This window comes from Pseudoliparis swirei, chromosome 17, assembly GCF_029220125.1.
Source record: "Pseudoliparis swirei isolate HS2019 ecotype Mariana Trench chromosome 17, NWPU_hadal_v1, whole genome shotgun sequence".
NCBI classification, from domain to species: Eukaryota; Metazoa; Chordata; class Actinopteri; order Perciformes; family Liparidae; genus Pseudoliparis; species Pseudoliparis swirei.
In genome coordinates this window covers 5,659,685-5,682,135 of record NC_079404.1, presented here as the reverse complement: position 1 = coordinate 5,682,135, position 22,451 = coordinate 5,659,685, and the positions used below count along the sequence as shown (strand labels likewise).

Sequence of the window (22,451 nt, the reverse complement as noted above, 5' to 3'; positions counted from 1 at the left end):
ATTCCGTTATGGGAGTTGCTGATATTAGATCATTATTATTATTGGAACTGGTCACACGACTTCTGTATCGTGGTAATCCCAAAATATAACCTTGGACCGTGAAACCATATATATTCAAAAACCCCAACTATTAAAAAATCATATTTTTTAAATCATCACTTATTTTGTGAGTTTTTACTTTTTGTGTATACGTTAATAAATATATATATATATATATAAATATAAACACATGTAGGTTACATCTGCAACAAATTCAATATATATATATATATATATAAACACACACACCTTAACTTGAAGCTTCTTGACTCGTATGTATCACATGTTGAAAATTTGAGAAAGAGTTCATTAACTCAATGAGAAATAAATAAATAATTAATCTTAAATCCTTAACGATATGATGGATAGATACTTTAATTGATTGATTGATGGATGGATTAATGTTCTCTAATCAACGGATACTTAGGAATGAGTAAAGGTCTTCAATGGGAGGAGACACACTTCACCGCACTGAGCCACATCTATGAGCAAAACTATTTGGACTTCTTTTGAACGAGCGACTCAATGAATGGACGCTTTGGGAGGATTTGTGCAGAAACAAATGAGAAAACCTCAGCGAGTTACAAGTCACAATCACTCTGTGACATGTTGGTCTAGAGTCGGTGAAAGGAGGTCTCTGTGACAAGTGCTTGTATGGCCGGGGTCAGCGAGAAGCGCGACCGACAACTTTTATATTGGGATCCACTAGAAGCGGAGCTCCAGTGATCACAGAGCTTTCTGCTGCTCGAAATGTGGTGGGAGTGACGCTCATTAGGATAATGTGCTGTATGAATAACACGGCCGCCGGTACACAGCGCACACTCCCACGCTGCCCGGACCACCACACACACACACACACACACACACTTTAACACGTTGGGAATAGTGGTTTCTCTGAAGAATTCAAAAGGGTATAAAAACTTGCTAAATATACTAAACAAAAGGAAAATAACTATGACAAAAGATCATCTGACCGGCTGCTTTAACTCCAAATCTTTTATTTGTATAAAACTGTAAGCTTACTAATGAACAACTCAAATAATTAATTACACGCTGAAAAATTATCTACAACAAGTTACTTATTAAGTGATAACACCAAAAATTCTCCAGTATGAGGATAGATCAACTGTTTAGATTATTAAATAACCACCATTCCTATAGGTAACCTATACTAAAATAAGGTAACACCTGACTAACTCCCCCCTGTCTATTAGGAAGTGTATAAACATTTAAAAAATGTGTTTATTACATTACATTACATGTCATTTAGCAGACGCTTTTATCCAAAGCGACTTACAATGACACATTTGACATCATGAAGTTATGTTACCGCCTCATTTGATAATAACTATAACTGCATCTAAAAAAGACATTTGAATTATTATATTTTAACTATGTATATGTAAATACAGCTGCCTCCACTGTGTTGTAGTTCTTATATTAATAAACACTGCTTTACAGTGTATGATGCATGTAATAATGACAATGGAGCAGTTTGTTGTATTGATAATAAATGTGGTTATTTTACATGATTTTGCATACTTTTCCCAAGAAATGTTGTATGTATTAGGTTTGGAAAGATATTCTTGTTAATATTGTGATTAGAGCTGTAATGTTTGTTTTGATTTTAATCTGTGCATTATTGAATGATTAATCCGTCAATCAATTTGTGCAAATGTTTTTTTTCTAAAATAACAACATTTTTTGATTCAGTGATGAAATGTGAATGACTGAACTAATTAACTGATTATTAAAATGGTCAACAATTTTATTTTAATGAACTGATTGATTATTTCTTTATAATATTATAATAGATATTTATTTTTACAATTTCAGCCTGACGTCCCCAAAAAGCCCTCATCAATGTAAATAATAATAATGATTACAGTTTTTGCAGTCTTATTAAATGTATTAAATAAGCATTGCTGGAGGATATTAGAAGTGTAACTAAACTAACTTTAAAGGCACAATGAGAAGAATTACAACATTCAAAGTTGGCTCCTCCTCCCCAGTCACGCTTTCCGAGGAAGACGTTTGGATCTGGATGCTTTTATACTTTTGTCTCCTCGAGGCAAACCGATGCTCCTCGTTAGAAACTTTTTAATATTCTCCCTTTTTCTCTGCCTATCTGCAAGATTAAAAAAATGTTGGATGTGCAATGTGAAAGAACCCGGCGCAAGGCCCCCCCCCCCCCCTCGGGCGTAAAGGGGCGTGTCTGCCAGTGCAACGTCACTTTGGCCGTGCAGGGAACAAGCTGTATTTTATTAGCGCTGTGTCCGCCATTTTCAAACCTTTCTCTTGAGAACCCGCAATCTGGCGCCCGGTTGAGGCCCAGCCATGTGCAGAATGTGGGCAGAGTGTAGCGTCTGTGCTGGTACAGACACTTTCACACACTTTCAGTGAGTCATACGTCGGGATAAACTGATCCGATTTGTTTGTACGCCCGTTACCTACACCTGGACTTTAGGTACCAGCCGATGCCGAGATCCGATCCGATACCGGAGTTTGATCAATAAGCCGCATCCCTCGCTGTGTGGAAGTGACCGGGGTCAATCTCTCATGTGTGAGATAACACGCTTGGCTTAAACATTACTTTGTTAAACTAAATGTAACAAAGAAAATATGTATTCATCATTATATAGTATTATAATTGGAACACAACAAGAAAAACTAGCTTTTTCAGTATGTTAGCCATTTTAAATTATTTAATTTTATGAATAAAAAAATTTGTAAATTTAAAAAATCTGCCAAAACTTGAGCAGGAATCCAAATTCCAGTATGTGTTGTACACACTATAAAAACAAAACATGTAATAAATAGATCGGCCTCCTTGTCCTCTATACCCCATTCAGACCTTGGAGCCAGCATTGGCCTGATATCCGATATCGATGCATCAATCATAAATCGTGATTGAGAGCGATTACTTCCACGATACATTGCGTTTTTAGGAAAATCAAACTTGTTCTTTAAATGAACAGAAACAAAAGGCAGGCTACAGGAGTTTAACAAGCTGAGAAATCTGTCTCGTTTATTGTTTTATAATATGCTGTGACGTGTACACTTTGAGACACATTAGCATCTCTATCATTCATTATTCTGCACGTCGGAGTTGTTTGGTCGCAGACTTGGACCGTTGTTTGCGTTTCTTACGTGAGGCTTGAGTGCGTCTGGCGTGAAAACACTCTTCCCCGGTAAACCTGAGACCTGAGAACACCTGTATGAGGCCAGCACGTAATGAGAGGTCTTCATGTGCCGAGGTGTGTGTGTGTGTGTGTGTAGTACGAATGTGCGTGCAGTAAGTGTGGGGAGTCTGCAAGGTGTGTCTCTCTTCGAAGAGAATGTCTGCCTATAATACGTGTCCGCATGAAGTTATCTGTGTGTGTGAGGAATGCAAGGTGTGCGTGTGCGTGTGTGAGTGTGTAATGAGGGGGTTCAGAGGGAGCTGTGATTATTCTCGCCTCCTGCGGTGCGGGTCCTCTGGCTCCGTGGGCCCCAGGGAAAGCGCCCTGTATTTAGCGTGTGGGAACGCACATTCTGCCCCCTTATCGCTGCATTGTTGCAGCCTCGCTCTTTTCTTCTCTTTTTTTAACTAATTGAATTCTTGACTCCTGAGCCACAGGGACGGCTCGGGAGAGACCAAAGAGAGAGACATGAATTTGGGGGCTTTTTCTTGCGGTTGAGTGGGGCAGAGCAGTGGGGGTGAAATTGGAGTGTGTGAAGCCGGGTGGTGGTGGGGGCGCAGTCGGAGCGAGAGAGAGAGAGAGAGAGAGGGCCGGCTCTGGCTGGCTGGGTGGCTGCTGTGGCGTCACTCTGTACTTTGATACCAGGGGTCAAAGGTCGTCCTCCCCCGGCGGTGGTGAGAAAGTGACGAATCGGGGACGGTTTATCCAACAATCATTTTCTTTTGGAGACTTTCAAAAGCGCTTTTGGCCCCTGCGACATCTTTGTAGTTGTGCTTGAGGAATTCTTGACAAAACAATTGTAACCCCCCCCCCTCCCTGTTCTCACCTCTCTTCAGGGTAGCTTCTCCCTTCACTGGCTTCTGCCCAGCCCCCGCCCCCCTCCCCCTGCCTTCTTCTCTACACTAGTGGTCAGTGTAGCGTACCCCCTTTCCCAAAACGCCAAACCCGAACCGAGCTCCAAATCAGCATACTCGCCTCGTCTGGCTGGAAATCTGCACATGGCGATATTGCTGTTGGCTTTCAGGCTCTACGCTTCTTGAGGTATCGTGAGAAGGGTGCAACAGTTTCTTAATTCGCACTGGATTGTCATTTAAAGTGTTCAGACATGGAATACATCTTCATCCCTCTTCATGTGGCCCCTTGTGTCTACAGCTTTCAAGGCTTTACTATTCATCGAAGGAACTTCTTTAGAGTCCAATGGGGATATTTACCAAGGTGTTAGAGTGCATTTTAGGTACCGAACAAACCTCATTTACGATGGGAGTATCAATGTTTTACCAAAAAAACGAAACGAATTTTACCAAACTCCTTTAATCAATGATCTTTCAATGGAGCTGGAAACTGTAAAAGGTTATTAAACTAATACTTTCTCACATACAGCCGTCATCTTGGAAGATTACGTTTGTCAATTCCGTTTATTTCGTAAAATGATCACACACTTGCCTATTTCGGAATGATCTCGTCTTCAAGCTTCGTGCAAGTTATGTGGCGACGTCACACAAATATTGTGGCGAGTATAAACGCATCTTTAGAAAATTCGATGACAAATGATGTGATGACGACCAACACACTAAAGCTGAAAGTCTATATCTGTCGCTCCTGCAGACAAATGCATGCAGCGGTGTTTAGACAGCCACAAATCCCAATCCCCAGCTGTTGGGGATCTATTCATATTTCGCAGGACTTGTACTTCATAAGACACAAAGGTTCTATTTAGCAGCAGCATCATCATGGATGTCTGGAAGAAAATAACAATCTCAAACCCCATGCCCACAGAAGACAACCATGCTGGACTAACCTTTGGACGAGCGCCCAGCTCAGAGTCAGCCTCGTCCAAGAAACCTAATCGCCCGTGACTCGGTGGGAGAGCTGACCCGCCGCTACACATCTGCAGCTGCCCGGCCCACACTTCAACCTGTCGGGTCTTGTTCGAATGACAGCAGGGTCGGCAGGAAACACCTCAGTCAACTATTAGCTAACCACCTGCCCCACTTCCAACTGCCTGGACCCGCACACACCAGGCATACAGCAGCAGAGAGACAGGGGGGACAGAGAGACGGGCAGAGCTGACGAGCAGGAGACTCTTCACTCATAGAATCTGTAGTTTTGAAATTCAAGCCGATATCCAAATGATTGCAATGGTACTATAATGGGTGACATGGTAAATCCTATTTAATGTCCTTTTTCCACAGCTCTAATTCCAGTCATGTGACAATTCAATTCAATTCAGCTTATTTTGTATAGCCCAATATCACAAATTACAAATGTGCCTTTACAATCTGTACACATAGACATCCCTGTCCCCGGACCTCACATCGGATCAGGAACAACTCCCAAAAAATAGAAAAAAAACCTTTCACAAGCAAGGCTGCTACAAATCGGGGGTATTTTCCGTCAGATGACATTAATTGCATAACTAACTAGAACGGGCACTCGGTAGAGCGCATACCTTCGCATATCACAAGATTGGGCATTGAATTATGAACATGTTGGCGTTAGTTGCATGCCAATTGGATACAAATTGACCGCACTATGGTAAAAAGATGTTGACCTTTTCATGACCTTGACCTTTGACCCGATTGATCTCAAAATCTAATCAAATGGTCCCCGGATAATAACCAATCATCCCACCGAATTTCATGCGATTAGGTTTAATACTTCTTGTGTTATGCGAATAACACACATACAAATAAATAAATAAATACACAGCGATCAAAACATAACCTTCTGCATTTTCAATGCGAAGGTAATAATGACTGAGCCTACAACAGCCCAAACCATATAAGTGGCAGAGAGAGCCTGGAGATAGCGCAAGAGGGAAACCATGAGGGAAGTAGCGAGCTAGTGACCTGGACACAAGCTGAGGTCTGATCAGCCTCAGCTGTGGACGAAGGTGTATGATGTCGAAAGACCCGAGACACAAGAGGATTCTGAAGCTGTAGAAAGGTGGCGCGGAATATAAAATAACAAGCGCATGATTTTAGTTGTTTGTGTGAAAAAGAGTAAGCGAGAGGTACGGTGAGTTTTTCTTGGCTACCGATTGAATTGGCGCTGTGGAAAAGCACATTGTACTGAATGTCACAAGACAAAGCTTAAACATGGAGGATGTTTTCAGTTTGCAATTAACATGAACAACGAAAATGAAAGACATGTAGTTAAAGAATAAGCGTGCCCCAAATGAAGGTTTGAGTCTCTCTGCAGTAGAGGTCACAAAGGTCATCATTGCAATTTCAACTAGAACGGGCACTCGGTAGAGCGCATACCTTCGCATATCACAAGATTGGGCATTGAATTATGAACATTTTGGCATTAGTTGCATGCCAATTGGACAAAAATGTATCGTGCTATGGTAAAAAAAAAGATGTTGACCTTTCCATGACCTTGACCTTGACCCGATTGATCCCAAAATCTAATCAAATGGTCCCCGGATAATAACCAATCATCCCACCAAATTTCATGCGATTCGGTTCAATATTTTTTGAGTTCTGCGAAAGATTTTGACCTGTTCATGACCTTTGACCTTGACCTTTGACCCGATCGATCCCAAAATCTAATCAACTGGTCCCCGGATAATAAACAATCATCCCACCAAATTTCATGCGATTCGGTTCAATACTTTTTGAGTTCTGCGAAAGACTTTGACCTGTTCATGACCTTTGACCTTGACCTTTGACCCGATCGATCCCAAAATTGAATCAACTGGTCCCCGGATAATAAACAATCATCCCACCAAATTGCATGCGATTCGGTTCAATACTTTGAGTTTTGCGAATAACACGCATACAAATAAATAAATAAATAACTAAATAAATAAATACACGGCGATCAAAACATAACCTTCCGGCATTTTCAATGCGAAGGTAATTATGGAACAACGTTGGGTTATTTAATCCAAAAACAACCATTAACAATTGTATTATTTGGGATTTATTTCTTGGTCCCCCAATGACCAATACAAAGCATGTTTAGCAGTTGTTTGTCTTCTACAGGTCAATCAAGACATTGCACAGTAATTATTTCATTTATTTATATTTCGGCAAATTAAAATACGTTTTCAGACCGCTTTTTTTATTTCATAAAATAAAGCTCCGGGAGTGTGAGCATAGTATAAAGAACAAAGAAGCCGACCATGTGCGGGAGGAATTGGAGGTGGCTGGGACAAACAAAGGGACTTCCTACCAGGAGACCCGCTGTTTTTGTTCCAACATTTTTTGACTTATTTTTGAAGTTCTTCTACTTCAATTCAGTTTATTTGTATAGCCCAATTTCACAAATTACAAATTTGTCTCGGAGTGCTTTACAATCTGAACACATAGACATCCCTGTCCCATATTTTTTTCTTCCTAAACACAAGTTTGTAATTTTTTGCCTGAGCAAGCGTTTTTGTTTGAATTCACACCGTTAAAAGTTTGACTCGCTGTGCTACCCAGTGTCGCCAAGAGTCCTGACCAAACGTCAGTGTGTGACAAGAACGTGTTGGAGAAAACGCCGATACCTATGTGAGCAAAGCACATCTGACCCCGTTTCACCCCCGTCACCTCCTGTAGTGCCTCGTCATAGTCCAGTGAACCTGTCCAATATGAGCTCCGTCAGTGGACATAGAGTGCGAGGACACAAGATGGTGTGGGAAAAGAGATACGAACGAGAAAAGCAATCTGAATGGTGGTGGTGGTGTGGTGGAGGGGGGGGGGTGTAGAAAGCCAAGGTCCAAAGCCACTGATAGGATCGATATGTTTTCCGAGGCAGCGTGGACGGGGGCGCCGTCCAGCGCTATAGCCTTGGCATTTCAGCGCAGTCACATAATCCTCACCCGCAGACCTTGAGATGATATCCAGTGGATCAACAGAAACACAGGGATGGAAACAGAGGTGGGCTGAGATGTGTGTGTGTGTGTGTGTGTGTGTGTGTTCTGGGTGGATTAATGTTAAGTATGTAGATTATCAGTTTGACAAATAGATTTTTTTCCAGGTGGTTGATGATAAATGGAATTATCAGCATTTGCCGCGCACCAGTCGATGCCTGTATACGAACAGATAATATGGACAGCGACCATTTATTTGTATTCATTATCAAACTTAACCGTCGTCTAAAAAACTAGGCACATATATAACAGTAGAGTGGCAGACAATGAGGTCTGAAGCCCCAAAGAGATAATACAATATAATAGATCTTCATTGGAATCATCGTTTTTTCATGAATTAGGAATTAGTTGTAGTCGTGGGTCGATAAATTGCTTGATTAATAGTATAGTATATTCATAGTATCTGTATAGATTCCCTGGAAGTATTCAAAGGACAGGAGGAGTGTAGCAGGGACATTTCTAAAGCCCCTTTTCCCACTGGACCAAAACACCACCAACACCCGCTGACAACTGGCTTTTGTCTTTAGTGGGAACGGTTACCTTCAGCATGCGTTGCCGGGACAAATAACTCGATTAGCGTGTCTTCTCGGCAGTGATGGAAACATGACACCCAGGTGCATGCGCTACTTTTCGGGTGTGATGAAAGGTGAAGGAAATCCACGATAATATTATCAACAGGAATTCGGACAATTATAATTTATTAGCAAACTAAATACAATTCATATGCTCTGCTTACAGCCACCAGCCAGTCAGTCAGATAACAGCAATGTTTACCTCGCTGGTCATCGAAACTTGACAGAAACCAAATACGACTCATCTAAACTGCCTTTGTTTGTCTTTCTACTTTTCCAACTGTCACCAAATGTGGTTTGGTAGACATAAATCTTGAATTGACCGAGTTAGATGTGAAAAGAAACAACAGTTATGAGCGCTCCTCAAAGCCACCAGACTCCATTGACAGAAAGTGATATTTTTCCTCGCTGATCAATGTAAAACACACGTCATTCAAAAATTAAACAAAACCCATGAACAGGGTTCATACACATGTTGACCAATGGACCCTAACCCTTCTTATATTTTGTGTTTTTTTTTATTTTTTTTATTCTTGTGTGTTGCTGCTACTGACTCGACAAACATCTCCTTGGATTAATAAAGTATATATCTATCTATCTATCTATTTCCATGACTTTTCCATGAACTGCCCATGACGTTAAACAAAATTTCCATGACCAAACCTGAACATTTTGTGAAATCTCGGTGTATATACGAGTCTACCTTAAATGAATGAGAGACAATAGTTTGATTAAAAGAATACATATTTATATAAATGTTTATTCATTTAATCAAACTGCGTTAATGAATATATGAATACAACAAATTTCCGTGATTTTTACAAAACCTTCGGGATTTAATTTTGTTCAACTTTTCCTGGCCTGGAAATAACCATCTTAAAATTCCATGACTTTTCCAGGGTTGCCATGACCGTACGAATCCTGCATTAAAACTGTCTTTGTTAGTCTTTCCTTTGTTAAAACAATCACTATCTATGGTTTATAAGATTGAAACCAAGAAAGTTACAACGACACTGTGATATTTTCACTATTTACTAAAACCTTTTATGCCCCAGAAAAAAGATGAATTGGCAAACTAGTCCACTGGCAATGGGAAGTAATCCATCTCCTATTTCAGTAAGTGTTCCTGTGTATAGCAACGCCTGCATTAACGGACACATGTTGGTGGGAAAAGGGTTTAACAGAATCTGCTTTCAACAAACATGTGGAAAGAGGAAGGCAGCCGTGATTTACCTCAATCACTCGAAACCTTAAAACTAACAATCTTACACTTTCCTCAAAGTGGCACATGGCACGAACAAATGCCACAAAGTGTTACACAGAGTGAATTATGGCAGCTGCCTTGAGTCGTACACCTGGGAAGAGAATCAGCCCCTTGAATGGAAAAAGGCTGCTAGAGACCAGGGTTTAACTGTCCACATCATATCTCTGTTCAGCAGACATTTAAGAACATCATTTTAAACTAACAGCACATGATTAAATAATCATTCAGAGCCATCTCCCCAAAACATTTAAAGTGTTGTTGTAGTATTATAAGCATTGTCTTCAATGAAAGCCTCCAGGAAGAAACAATTAAACTGCACATCGAAATACTTAAGAACGATGTAGATTTTATATTCTAGAAAAGGCTGCATCCCAGACGGATTCCACAGATCTTAATTCTGAGTTTAAAGACAAGACACTGAAGACGGTAACTTCCACACAATTCTGAGACGAGATTTCACCATTTCTCAACATCGTGCTGAAACATCGATGTTTCATTAAATATCATCAAGGCATTGGCTTAGACCAGGGGTCAGCAACCTTGACGAAAAGAAAAAGAGCCATTTTTGGCCAGAAAAAATATATAATCTCCAATCACCGCCGCCTCCACCTCCACCAACCAGTCACAGAGTTAACATCCATGTCCGTCCAAAATGTTATCACTTCATCATTTTCTATTTTTAGACATTAGTGGCCACTTGTCAAAATTAGCAGAGAAATACTTGAGTTACAAGTTCAACCTTGAGTAGACGGTTGTGCCAGATTTTCCAAAATTGTCTCAAGGCGTTCCGGTGATATGTTCAGGAGAATGGGGCGGATGTGAGGTCACGGTGACCTTGACCATCACCAATTAAAATCTGGTCATCCTTGAGTCCGAGTGGACGTGCCAAGTTTGAAGAATGTTCCTTAAAGCGTTACGGAGAGTTCTAGAGTCCAAGAGAATGGACCGGATTAACGTACATACAGACGGATTGAAAACCCGAAAACATCATTCTAAAAATCAGCTCAAGCCAAAACAGACCATACTTGAGCCATGTAACAAAGGTAACACTCATTAACTTCAATGCAGTGAGGATCCAATTAAAAATTGGAGGCAGGACATTGAGAACTGTCTCAGGAGATTTGGTTGGATCTCCTGCTGGCTTTTCAGCCAATGCAATGTGACTGTTCTGGAAAAGTATTTCTATTACCTGTGTTGTTGTTTGCTGCAGCTAAAGATGGATAGGTAAGCGACCAATGTTGGCATTAAGAGCACACAAATATATTGATGCACTTTTAAATTCTCTATTTTCCTCATATTTGGAGATTTTTAGTCCATACCGAGCCTAGCTTAAAAAACTCAAGGCCACCGCTGATGGTGGTTCAGCCTTGAGGTAGACTATGAGCCGGTCTGGCACACAAAGTTTTATAAGTCCCATTTTCGGGGGCCAACAAAATGTCCAGCCTTTGTGCGCATGTACACTTTTAGTGCGGCTCTGAGGCGCTGTTTAATAAATGAGACTCCTTGAATGTCTATCTTCCACAAGTCCATTCTGCAGTGGTACTGTGTGAAAACAGATATTGTAAGAAAAGACTTTCAATTCTATAGTAAACGTGTAACTACTGCATCATAATGGTGTGTCGTCGTATCCTTTTGGAGTTTTAACTTGTGCTAAAAAAACCAGGGTGAGTAAGAACCAGGTGGTTTTCTAGGTGTGCTTGGACAGAAGTGAGTTCAACAGGTTTATTGACACCTGGGTTCCAGAAGAAATTGCAATTAACCAGGCCGTTGGTCAGTGAGAGGCAGTTTACATTATGAGGGGGCAGCAGTGCTGAGGCACGGCCTGCTATTTCAGCCAGCAAATTGGAGAAATTAATGATGTGGATAATCTGCCTGCCCCTCTCAGATCTGAGAGACGCTGCGAGGCCGGGATCAGACGGAGGAGGCCGCCATGCATGTCTGGATCTATTACCTTGTGTCCCTTCGGTTCCAATTTTTTACCTAAAATCAGGACATTTTATCACCTTCTAGTATTATGTATACGGCTTTGACTGGACTATGGTTAGGTTTCAAGGATTCAAATTGCTTTAAGATCTTTGGTAAAATGGGTTAGACCTGCTCCTGTACGGCCCAGTACTGAAGAGTTTCTGTCCAAATTGGATGACTTCACAATGCAATGCCAATATCGGAAGTAATGTGTCCTGTATGTAGGGATGAAGGTGCATCCGACCCAATCCAACAGTTCTCAGAGGTTTGAGACGCACGGTACACACTACTAAAAAAAAAATCAATCCCTTTTGTCATTTAAGCTTCGGACTCATTTCGTGCGTTTCCTTTTTAGGTACGTAGCCCCGAACAGGAGACAACATTGTCGTGATGTGCGTAACACCGTCACGTAGCCGGTTCCTAATTTATTTATTTATATTTTAAAGCCGTGGGAGCTGACAGTAACCACTAAGCTTGGTTTTGAATGGTTCCTGAAGCTGTAATGTGGAGGCGTGACCGGTGATGTTTCCACCACTTAGCAGCCAGATGGACGATCACCTGCCTCTCTTCTCTGGACGGCCAGGTGGGTGAAGTCAGGATACTGTTACCGCGCTCGGCATCCGCCTGTGTGTCGTCAATGCTGTGTGGAAGCGCGGCTGAGAAATCAAAGGGCTCCTCAACAAGCATCACTACAAAGAGCTTTGGTTCTGCTCTCTGAAGCCCATTTCAGTCAGTAGCTTTATGGGTATGTTTCACCTCACACTGGTTGTGTGCCGACACGGCGTGGCGGAAACTTTTACTATATTTTATGAAGCGTGTACTCGTGTTAAAAAAAATTAGAGAAGGGAAATCAGTGTGCATGCATTAATCAATGTTGAATTTTATAAAGTGCCATGTCTCACACACACACACACACACACACACTTTGAGCACTTTCACAGATGTCTCAAAGACACCGAAACGCAGACTTTTCCCCAATATATAATAAACATATATTAAATATATGTTTCTTTAAAAATATATTCAGTTGAACAGAAAATATGGCAGTAACACTTTGTCCATATTTATATTGCATTTAAAAACATGCGTATGATGTTTTATAACATGCTTTAAGCACTGAATAATTATAGTTATCAGCACTCATAAATATTCACACAATTTGAATTCATTTGTTTATTTACGACTTGTAAGGTGGAGTAAAATAATAATTCATAACTGCTGGTCACTCACTGCCATTTAGTTTTTGCAACAATCAACATGTATCATAATCCCCAAAGTGATATGATCTTTTTTTAATCATGCATTACAATCACTGTTATGTTGCACTATAATGTGATTCCTGTGAGTGGGCGTTGGGTGTTTTGTTAAACTCAGACAAAACTGAAGTTAATTTACTCGGCCCAGAGCACCTTATAAATCAATTGTTACCCTAGCTTCCAGCACCACCGTAAAGAATCAAATATTTAAAATATCAGGCACATCTCGTCTCAAAGCAATCCAGAAAAATCTGTTCACGCATTTGTTACATCTAGACAAGATTGCTGCAATTTCTTACTGTCGGGCTGCTCTAAAAAGTCTCTTGAATATCTCCAGTCGATCCAGAATGCTGCAGCACGTGTACTAAGAAAAGAGATCACATTACTCCTGGATTAGCTTCTCATCACTGGCTCCCTGTAAAATCAATTTAGTATAAATTCTTTCTCCTCACCTGCTTACAAATTCTTAATTGGTGAGACACGCCTAGGAACATATTAACCCACTAGAGAGCTTAGAGCAGGGGTGCTCACACTTTTTCAGCATGCGAGCGACTTATAAAATGACCAAGTCCAAAGCAAGTGACTTTTTTGTATGCTCCGTCCCGATGCCTGCAGACACATCGGAGCTCTGCAGCGCGCGAGACGGAGAGCCGAGAAGTGTTAACGCGACACGTAGAAACAGAAATGGCGGCTGTTTAGTTTGTTTAATAAAAGAACAAAGAGGTGCTCTTTAAGAAAAGGGACCTTACATTACTTCTGCTGTAATCTGGCGCCATAGAAAGAATTACAGGGTGGCGGGCCAATTTTTTTTAATGTCATGCGATCTACCAATACTACACCGCGATCGACTGGTAGGTCGCCGCGATCGACGTCTTGAGCACCCCTGGCTTAGAGTATCTATTTACCTTCTGGAGAGCTGATGGAACCATATTAAATCTCACCTCAGTCACACATATCCTCAAAAAACCTGGCCTGGATCCTGGCAACCTCAACAAATACCCATCTCCAATCTCTCTTTTCTGTCTAGAATACTTAAACGCACCGTTGTCAACCAATTCAAAACCCACCTGGACTCCAACCAACGATATGAACCATTTAAATCCAGACCAAGATCTCCGCACGGCACAGAAACCGGCCTAATCAAAGTCACCAATAACCTCCTCTTCTTCCCCGATAACCACTCCCTCAACATCCTCATCCTACTGGACCTCAGTGCAGCCTTTGACACCATCAACCACTCCATCCTCATCTCCCATCTTGAGTCCTCCCTCCACATTACTGGCACAGCCGTCTCGCGGTTCAAGTCATAACTCTCTGACCGCCAACAGTTCGTTATCAGCAATAAATGCATTGAATAACTGTTCACTCAGTACATATGACACATGCAGATCATTCCCATGTTGCTTTCTCTAAGGTTTCTCTCTGATTCGATGTGAGGTCCTGGGATAAAGATGTCGTATGCGTACAGATTGTAAAGCCCTCTGAAGCCAATTTGTGATTTTGGGGCTAAACAAAACATTAATTTAATTGAAGTTAATTGTATTTGTGTGAATAAGGAAATTCCTGAGGTATAGTCCGATATAAGGAATTACAGGCGGGTTATGAGTCACGATAAGTGGTAATTGTTCGTAAAAAAAAGTTAAATAACATAAAATAAGTAATCCAATTCGACGACATTTACATTTCAATAATGTAATGTCATCCAAAGTGACTCCAGAAAAAGAAACCTTGGTACGAGGGAGGGAGAGAATGTATTCTTTAGTTTTTTTTTCTCTTCCAGTTGTGTAAAATGTGACTATATATTTTATATTATGACCAGTTAAAATAGGTGTATTATTTTTTGGGGAATACGTGTTATTCCTGTTACTTTACTTTTCTTATATCTTAGCAGCCGAACAGGGGTTACCTGAAGAATGGCCGGTCATAGAGGATATTAATATAAACCCTAATATCACAGGGCTGGAACTGTGGGATCCAATGTGCTGGATTTGAATAGCACAAACCGAGAGCATGCAGAACAATAAACACTCAATCAGGATTCTCTTGGTTTTCATAATCGTTGGAGACCAAAATCCTAATTGAAAATCTAACGGCCCCCAACTGAGTTTAAAGAAGATGAAGATCGATATCGATCTCTCTCTCTCTCTCCAAACTTGTGAGCGTGATTTGGAGCAAATGCTTACCTCAATGTGGGACTAATAGCAACAGACCACACTCTGTCATACATGGGAATGGTGTCTCTGGGGCCGGTGGAGGTCAGAGTCCAAATCTAAAGAAACAAAAGTGCCCAGTAAGCTCAAGAAATAATGTATACATCCATGATCTGTAACCACCTATCCTATATAGGACTGTGGAGCCCAACCAGTACATCACAAGAATATGTTGTGCACATGACTTAGAGCCCTTTTCTCTTAGTAGACATGATGACACATTTAGATGGAGACAGAATAATTACTCAACGAGCGAGCACATTTTTTGCGACTGTTCTTTTTTTTGTTCTGCACGAGTTTCTTGAAATATGTCTCTTGATAGAGTTAACATTAGCGTACGACGTAACGCCAATCATGTACACGCCCGACGAAGAGAGCAAAGTGCATTGTTTAGTTTGGTTTGGTTTAGTTTAGTTTATTAAACTCTACGTAGTGGAGACTATTCTTCCTGGGGTCCAGGCAAAAATACATTACAATACAATACAAATACATAAAATGCAGTACAGCATGATCAATTATCACAAAAACACTTAGACTTAGAAAACAACATTTACATTAAAAGTAAAATAATAATACCTAAATACCTTAAATATTTAAAAAAATAACCTAATCTACTCTAATTTCCTTTCTGATTATTGCTGCCTTAAGTTTCCTTTTGAAATCACATTTATTTTATTGTAAAAAATAAATTTATTGTAAAGATAGTTTATAAATCTTTGGATGCCTGTAATTTACCTGCTAAAAGTGGCTAAACCAGCATTGGCAACAGTTTCCCAAACTGCAAAGCAAGCCCGAACAGGAAGACCCCCCGAATCAAAAAGACGAGCAGCGAGCTTCCCGCTTCGGTTAGCGAGGGGCTAGCTAACTTATTAGCAACGTTGTCTAAAACCTATTAGCCACATAGTCTTGGATCATAGTTTCTCATCGCAAAGGTATGCGTTCAAATTATTAACAACTATGGCACCCAACGACCAAGCAAGATGACATTCTCGATGTATCACGTTATCCTTCATCTTGCCTCCAGCTGACCAATAATCATGGTATTAGCTCTGGAAGGGTCTTTACTGCTGAATTCCGACGATGATAATGGTGAATTTAATTATTCTGGAGAATTGTCGAGTTGTGTTTCAACGCAATCAATTCCACGTACTGCAGTCTTCCTCTTAGCGAAACAAATGTGCACTCTACTCGTCACGGAACATGTAAGAGGTCGTTCTGACCCGGGTTGTTCGGTCCCTGGATCCACTGACGATGAGTCCACCTTTAGAGTCCAGGCAGTTGACTTCCTGGTTGTGACCCGACAACTCTATCGACATGTCCCGCCTCCTGCTGTGAACCAGGATCTTGCCATCACTGAGAAAAGAGGAGGGATTTTTTTTTAGGACTCGTCTGATATTTCCACCGGCCCAACTATCAAGAGCACTTAAGCCTTCATGGAGGAAGAGAATACAAGCAAGCCATCTTCCAGCATGGATTGAGGTCCTTGTACCACTGTATGAGGGTTATAACCTCAAAAAGGGAAGAACAAATAGAACGCGAGCTTCACCTTCCGCCGCTGATCAGGTGAGAGTCCGTCAGGACGAAGCGGCAGACATCGCCCGTGTGACCCGAGTACATTTCAAGCGATTTACGTTGCAGCTTCCCGGAGTCTGTGCCCAGACGGTACGCTCCGATATCGGCAGCCTGAGACAGAAACAGGACGTTCCCGTCCAGCTGCAACCACGGCAACAGTCTGAAGACAAGATACATGATTAGAGAGGTGGGACAGTGATGCGCTTTCTTGGAAAAAAGATGGATATCAATCTCATGCCCAATCCATGAGGAACAGGATATGGTTATCATAGCTTTAAATAAAGCTGGGTTGTTTATTTTGTTACAGCTAGCTTTAAATGTACCCTTTCATCTAGGCTAACCCAGCTAAACCTGGCCCCAGAGGACTTATTATTACTCCTGTAGAACACATCATGCATCGTACACACGCTCTGAATTCTCGTTTTTATTGTAATTTTCTCATTTATTACACTGCATATTTGATATGAGAAGAAAAAAAACAAGTTCAAAGTATTTTAGCTTTCAAACGAGGCAAAATACTCACTTTGTTTTCCATTTGAGATTAATTGCTCTTTTGCAGACTCCGTCGTACCAGTTTTGAGCGATCTTCACCCTCTCCTTCAGCGGGATGGAAGGGTATCTGCAATGACAGCGACAGTTTCACACTAGCCTTTGACCACTGGATTTTAAAATTATCAGCAAGTTTTTAATTTGTGATTTTGGGCTAAACAAAACAAATTGAATTGATACATGGAAGAGGACATATTGGAACACTGCGTTTAATAGATTGCATATGAAGTATAAATGAAGAACGATGAAGTTCTATATGTTTTCTGATCTGAGGTTTAGACGTCTGTGTGATTTCTGTCTCAACTCCGACACAATGGAGGTGAATGGGATATATGTTGTGGTGCTCACAGTATTGAAAAAACGAAAGAAAAACAGTCAAATCTGTTTTTTAAATGAGTGGCCCCATAACTCAGGATCCTCTTTTTGTCATCCTGTTCCAAAAAGATTTGCTCTTGTGTCATTACAAAATAGAAATGGTGATTTGCTATCTATATAAGTTTTCTTGATCCTCCTGAAGCAAACAAGTGTCAATTAAAAACTGATTCTGATGACGTGTCCTTTGTCAAATTGGATCACAATTTGTTTTTGTGCCATATCCCAGGATGCAACTTCAGACTTGTGGTTTAACCTTTTGTTGAATGTAACATTGCTGGAGAAGCCTTTGGATCTCTCTCTCTCTCTTTGTATATAAATATATATATATATATATATATATATACATATATATACATATATATTAACATATATATATATATGTACACATAGATATATACATATATATATACACATATATATATAGACACATATATATATAAACAGAGAGAGAGAGAGCCTGAATAATGACCATGCCTATTATTACAGTTTTAACTCATATCTTGCACATTGCTTCACAAATGTGCTACATCATTGCAACACAAAAATGAGATATTGCATAAAGAGGTTTAATAGAGCAGAGGTGATATGGTCATGGGTGTGGGGCACTAAACTAATACAATAGTAAGTCATACAATGGTGACTGAAGTCATTCCTGATCAAAGTGAAATGAGATACACAGGAGTGCTTTGCCCCCCAATGCACCACAACATGTGCAGACTGCCTGCAGCCAAAAGTCAGGGGGAAACTAACACACACGTAGTGTGTAGAATGCATTGCTGTCACAGGTGTACTGTGCCCTGGTTTATGACTAACGGTAAATATATTGTGAATAATGTGGCCCAAAGAGAGCGCTCAGGAGACACTGGCAACGCACCAGCCGAGGCTCACGTTGGGCACAAACAAATACACAACAGGCTGGTCATCAGTGTGCGACTGTTAGCTTACATGTCCGTCCCGTTCCGAGTGATTCCGGTGTTTAAAAACTCTTTGGCAATCTTCCTCCACACCGCGTCCCGGTTCACTAAGAGGTAAGTGGTTTTACAAACTTGAGAGAGGCGAGTGAGGGATTTATAGTCCAAATAAGACAAGATGTGATAGAGAACATCTTCCGGCAGTTGCGACAGCAGCATGCTGACAGCGCTGCTGCTGCCGCGTGCGGGTCTCGGCCGTGCCGCGCACGCGCATGCGGGGGCTACTTTGTAAACACGCGTCTCGAACGCAGGAAACAGAATATCTTCTCTTTAGAGAGCAGCGGGACTGTCATGGTGAGCGTTACGGAGGGAACCGGAAGTCATTCCAGCGACGACACTTGATGACGTGATGACGTGTTGACGTGCCGGGTTATCTGTCCAAACTTTCATCCGTCCAAATACGACAAAGTCTACGTTTTATATTTCATGACGTTGTATGAATTCATGTCTGTTCGTTTCTTGAAATAAATTCGTTTATTTTAATGCACTATTTTATATGTACCTACCTTTTAGTATTGAATGTGCACGTATTATACTTAACTGTATATAGGACTTACTTTTTCATTTGAGCGCTGACAATAAAACAATAAAATTAAACAATAAAAAATAACTACAAGAAATCAGGAATTATAATCACACCACAGCAAAACGTTATTCAATTCAGTTTATTATGTTACAGTTATCGATAATCCCAAATAACAAATTACAAACTTGTCTCAGAGGGCTTTATACACATATGGCATCCCTGTCCCAGGACCTCACATCGGATCAGGAAAAACTCCCCAAAAAACCTTTCACGCGGGAAAAAAGGGAAGAAACAGAGGAGGATCCCTCCGCCTGGCTTAACATACTCAAATATCAAATGAAAACAAAACAGGTTAAAACAAAGTCAAAAATGTTGATTAACAAAGAGTATACATCTGCACCGATTTGTTGACGGGTATCCTTAAAAACAGGGGAACGGCTGTTTAATGAAAAGTTAATTTCCAGAAGGTTTTTTAACAGATTTGAGATGGTCAGGCTGTTCAAGCGATACAAACAACCTTAGAGCGCCTAAGGCTGGGCAGTGGCTGTGGCATATATTGACTTCACATTTCAACAATGTTACCCGAAAATATGCTGATGCCTATTCGGGTTATGGTGTGTCATTAGCACATAGTTATTATAGACTGTGTGTACGAAGTGGACATAGTCGTTACGTCAGCCATTGGTTTGTGGACTGCCGTTTTGATTGCATTTTGGATTAGGGCCCTAGTCATGTGGTTTTTATCGCAACCAATGGGGCGACATAGAGACAACGTATACGGCTCTGGTAGCGGCAGTGACCTGTCAATGACAGTTAGCCCACCCTAAAGCATACTCTGCTTTGTGGTCTATTTGGCTCAAATGGTCCATACATTTTCTATCATGCTGTTTTGAAGAAGACTTGGAACTAGATATCGGGACCATAAACTCATGTTTACAATGTTTACTGAGGTAAGAAATCAATTGAGACTTCTATACAATCAGACTTCTTTTAGCAACCAGAGAAATCGCCCCCTGCTGGTCAGGAGAGAGAATGCAAGTTCTAAGACACTTCCTGATTGGCTTGAATCCATGACAATGGCCGGCAGAAATGCAGCTTCTTTTTATTCAGGCCGAAGTAGCTATGGACCTGTTGAGTACCACAACCAGCGCTCTGTGGAACCGGTGCCGTTTGCATCTTTTTATAAAGCCGGCTTATAAATTTAATTGATATGAATGGGGATAGTTTATATTTTTTATCTTGTCATTAAAAATCATGTGCAGATGCAAATGACATGTTCCTTAATTACCACAAATTATATGCTGTAGTTAATTGAACTTGAGTTACAATATAGGCTCTTTTCTTCTAAGCAGTAATCTCTCTTGTCTAGGATTAGGGTTAAAATATCTCATGTTTAGAGCCTCTCTATCTGTCGGGACATACCCCTCCCAGTCGACCAGGTGTTGCAGTCCTTTTCCCCCGGCAGTAGACCCCAGCTAGACTCGGGGTGGCTGTAGCTCATGGGGCCACAAGGTACCACTCAAAGTGTCTTTGAGCAAGACACTTGCGCTTCACAGCAGCCAACACATTTCATATATGTACGTAACTATATGTAATATGAAAATACAAAGTATGGTTTTCATACTTGGTGTGTACGAGGTTGACTGGCCGATGAATCAGGATGGCAGTTTGTTGGACTCCACTTACAAAAGGCCCCCCAAAAAGGGGTAAGGTGCCACAGCAGTCCTCCGGTGAGACCGGGATGGAGCAGGACTTCAGCCAGTTACGAAGGCAGCGGCAGATTAAAGCCTGGACAGGTCAACCACGTGCGTTGACAAAACTCCCCCGATGTTGGACTCCATCGTGACTGAATGCAACATGTGTGGCAACATGACTGTATTAATGGATGAATTCTCAATAGATGTTAGAAAGCTGCTGCTGTTGTTCTTGCGCTGGACTTTTCAGAGAGGGGGCTCTTAAATTTAGAGTTGAAACTATTTCATTTCTTTTTTAACAACCTAGCACACAAAAACCTGGAACAAGTAAATTATAGGTATTCTAAGGCATTCAAAATATAAAATAATGTATATATATATACATACATATAAATATTTATCCACATACATGTATATGTATATATATTCTATATATTTATATATATTACCGTTCAAAAGTTTGGGGACACACAAAAAGTAAAAAAAACTTAGAAATGCCCTTACCTTTTCAAAGAAAAGCACTCTTTTTTTTCAATGAAGATAACATTCAATCAATCAGAAATACACTTTATACATTGTTAATGGGGTAAATGACTATTATAGGTGGAAATGTTTTTTTATTTTCAATGAAATCTCTACATTGGTGTATCGAGGCCCATCTCCAGTGTTATCGCCTTAGAAGACTAACGGAGGGGTAGAAAACCCTTGGAACCCCTTTTTATGTTAGCACAGCTGAAAACAGTTACGCTGCTGAGAAAAGCTATACAACTGGCCTTCCTTTGAGCTTGAAGAACCACATTAATATTTCAAATAAAAATCATTACTTCTAACCTCATCAATGTCTTGACTATATTTTCTATTCATTTTGGATGAAGGTATTTTGGACCATTCTTCCTTACAATACATCTCCAGTTCAGTAAGGTTTGATGGGTGCCTAGCGTGGACAGCCCACTTCAAGTCACCCCATAGATTTTCAATTATATTCAAGTCTGGCGACTGGGATGGCCATTCCAGAACATTGTAGTTGTTCCTCTGCATAAATGCCTCAGTGGATTTGGAGCGATGTTTCGGGTCGTTGTCCTGCTGGAACACACAACTCCGCCGTAACTTCAGATTTGTTCCAGATTCTAGAACATTATTGTCAAGAATTTGCTGGGACTGAGTTGAATCCATGCGACCCTCAACTTTAACTAGATTCCCAGTACCTGCACTAGCCACACAGCCCCACAGCATGATGGACCCCCCACCAAATGTTACTGTGGGCAGCAAGTGTTTTTCTAGGAATGCTGTGTTCTTTTGCCTCCATGCGTAACGCCTCTTGTTGTGACCAAAGAGCTCTAGCTTTGTCTCATCAGTCCACAGCACTTTGTTCCAAACTGAGCCTGGCTTGTTCAAATGTAGTTTTGCAGACCTCA

At 40.8% G+C, this 22,451-nt stretch overlaps 1 protein-coding gene across 1 annotated transcript in view; it reads right to left on the bottom strand.

Moving 5' to 3' along the window:
- fbxw4 (F-box and WD repeat domain containing 4) overlaps positions 1–19,111 on the bottom strand; it is a 49,162-nt gene extending 30,051 nt beyond the window's left edge. The window contains exons 1-5 of the mRNA XM_056435584.1: positions 18,791–19,111; positions 17,445–17,540; positions 16,896–17,081; positions 16,570–16,702; positions 15,323–15,408 (exon numbers count right to left, since the gene is read on the bottom strand). Of these exons, the coding sequence (XP_056291559.1) occupies positions 15,323–15,408; positions 16,570–16,702; positions 16,896–17,081; positions 17,445–17,540; positions 18,791–18,975 (686 nt within the window). The 5' untranslated portion in view covers positions 18,976–19,111. The remainder of the gene's footprint in view (positions 1–15,322; positions 15,409–16,569; positions 16,703–16,895; positions 17,082–17,444; positions 17,541–18,790) is intronic.
- Positions 19,112–22,451: the final 3,340 nt, after the last annotated feature.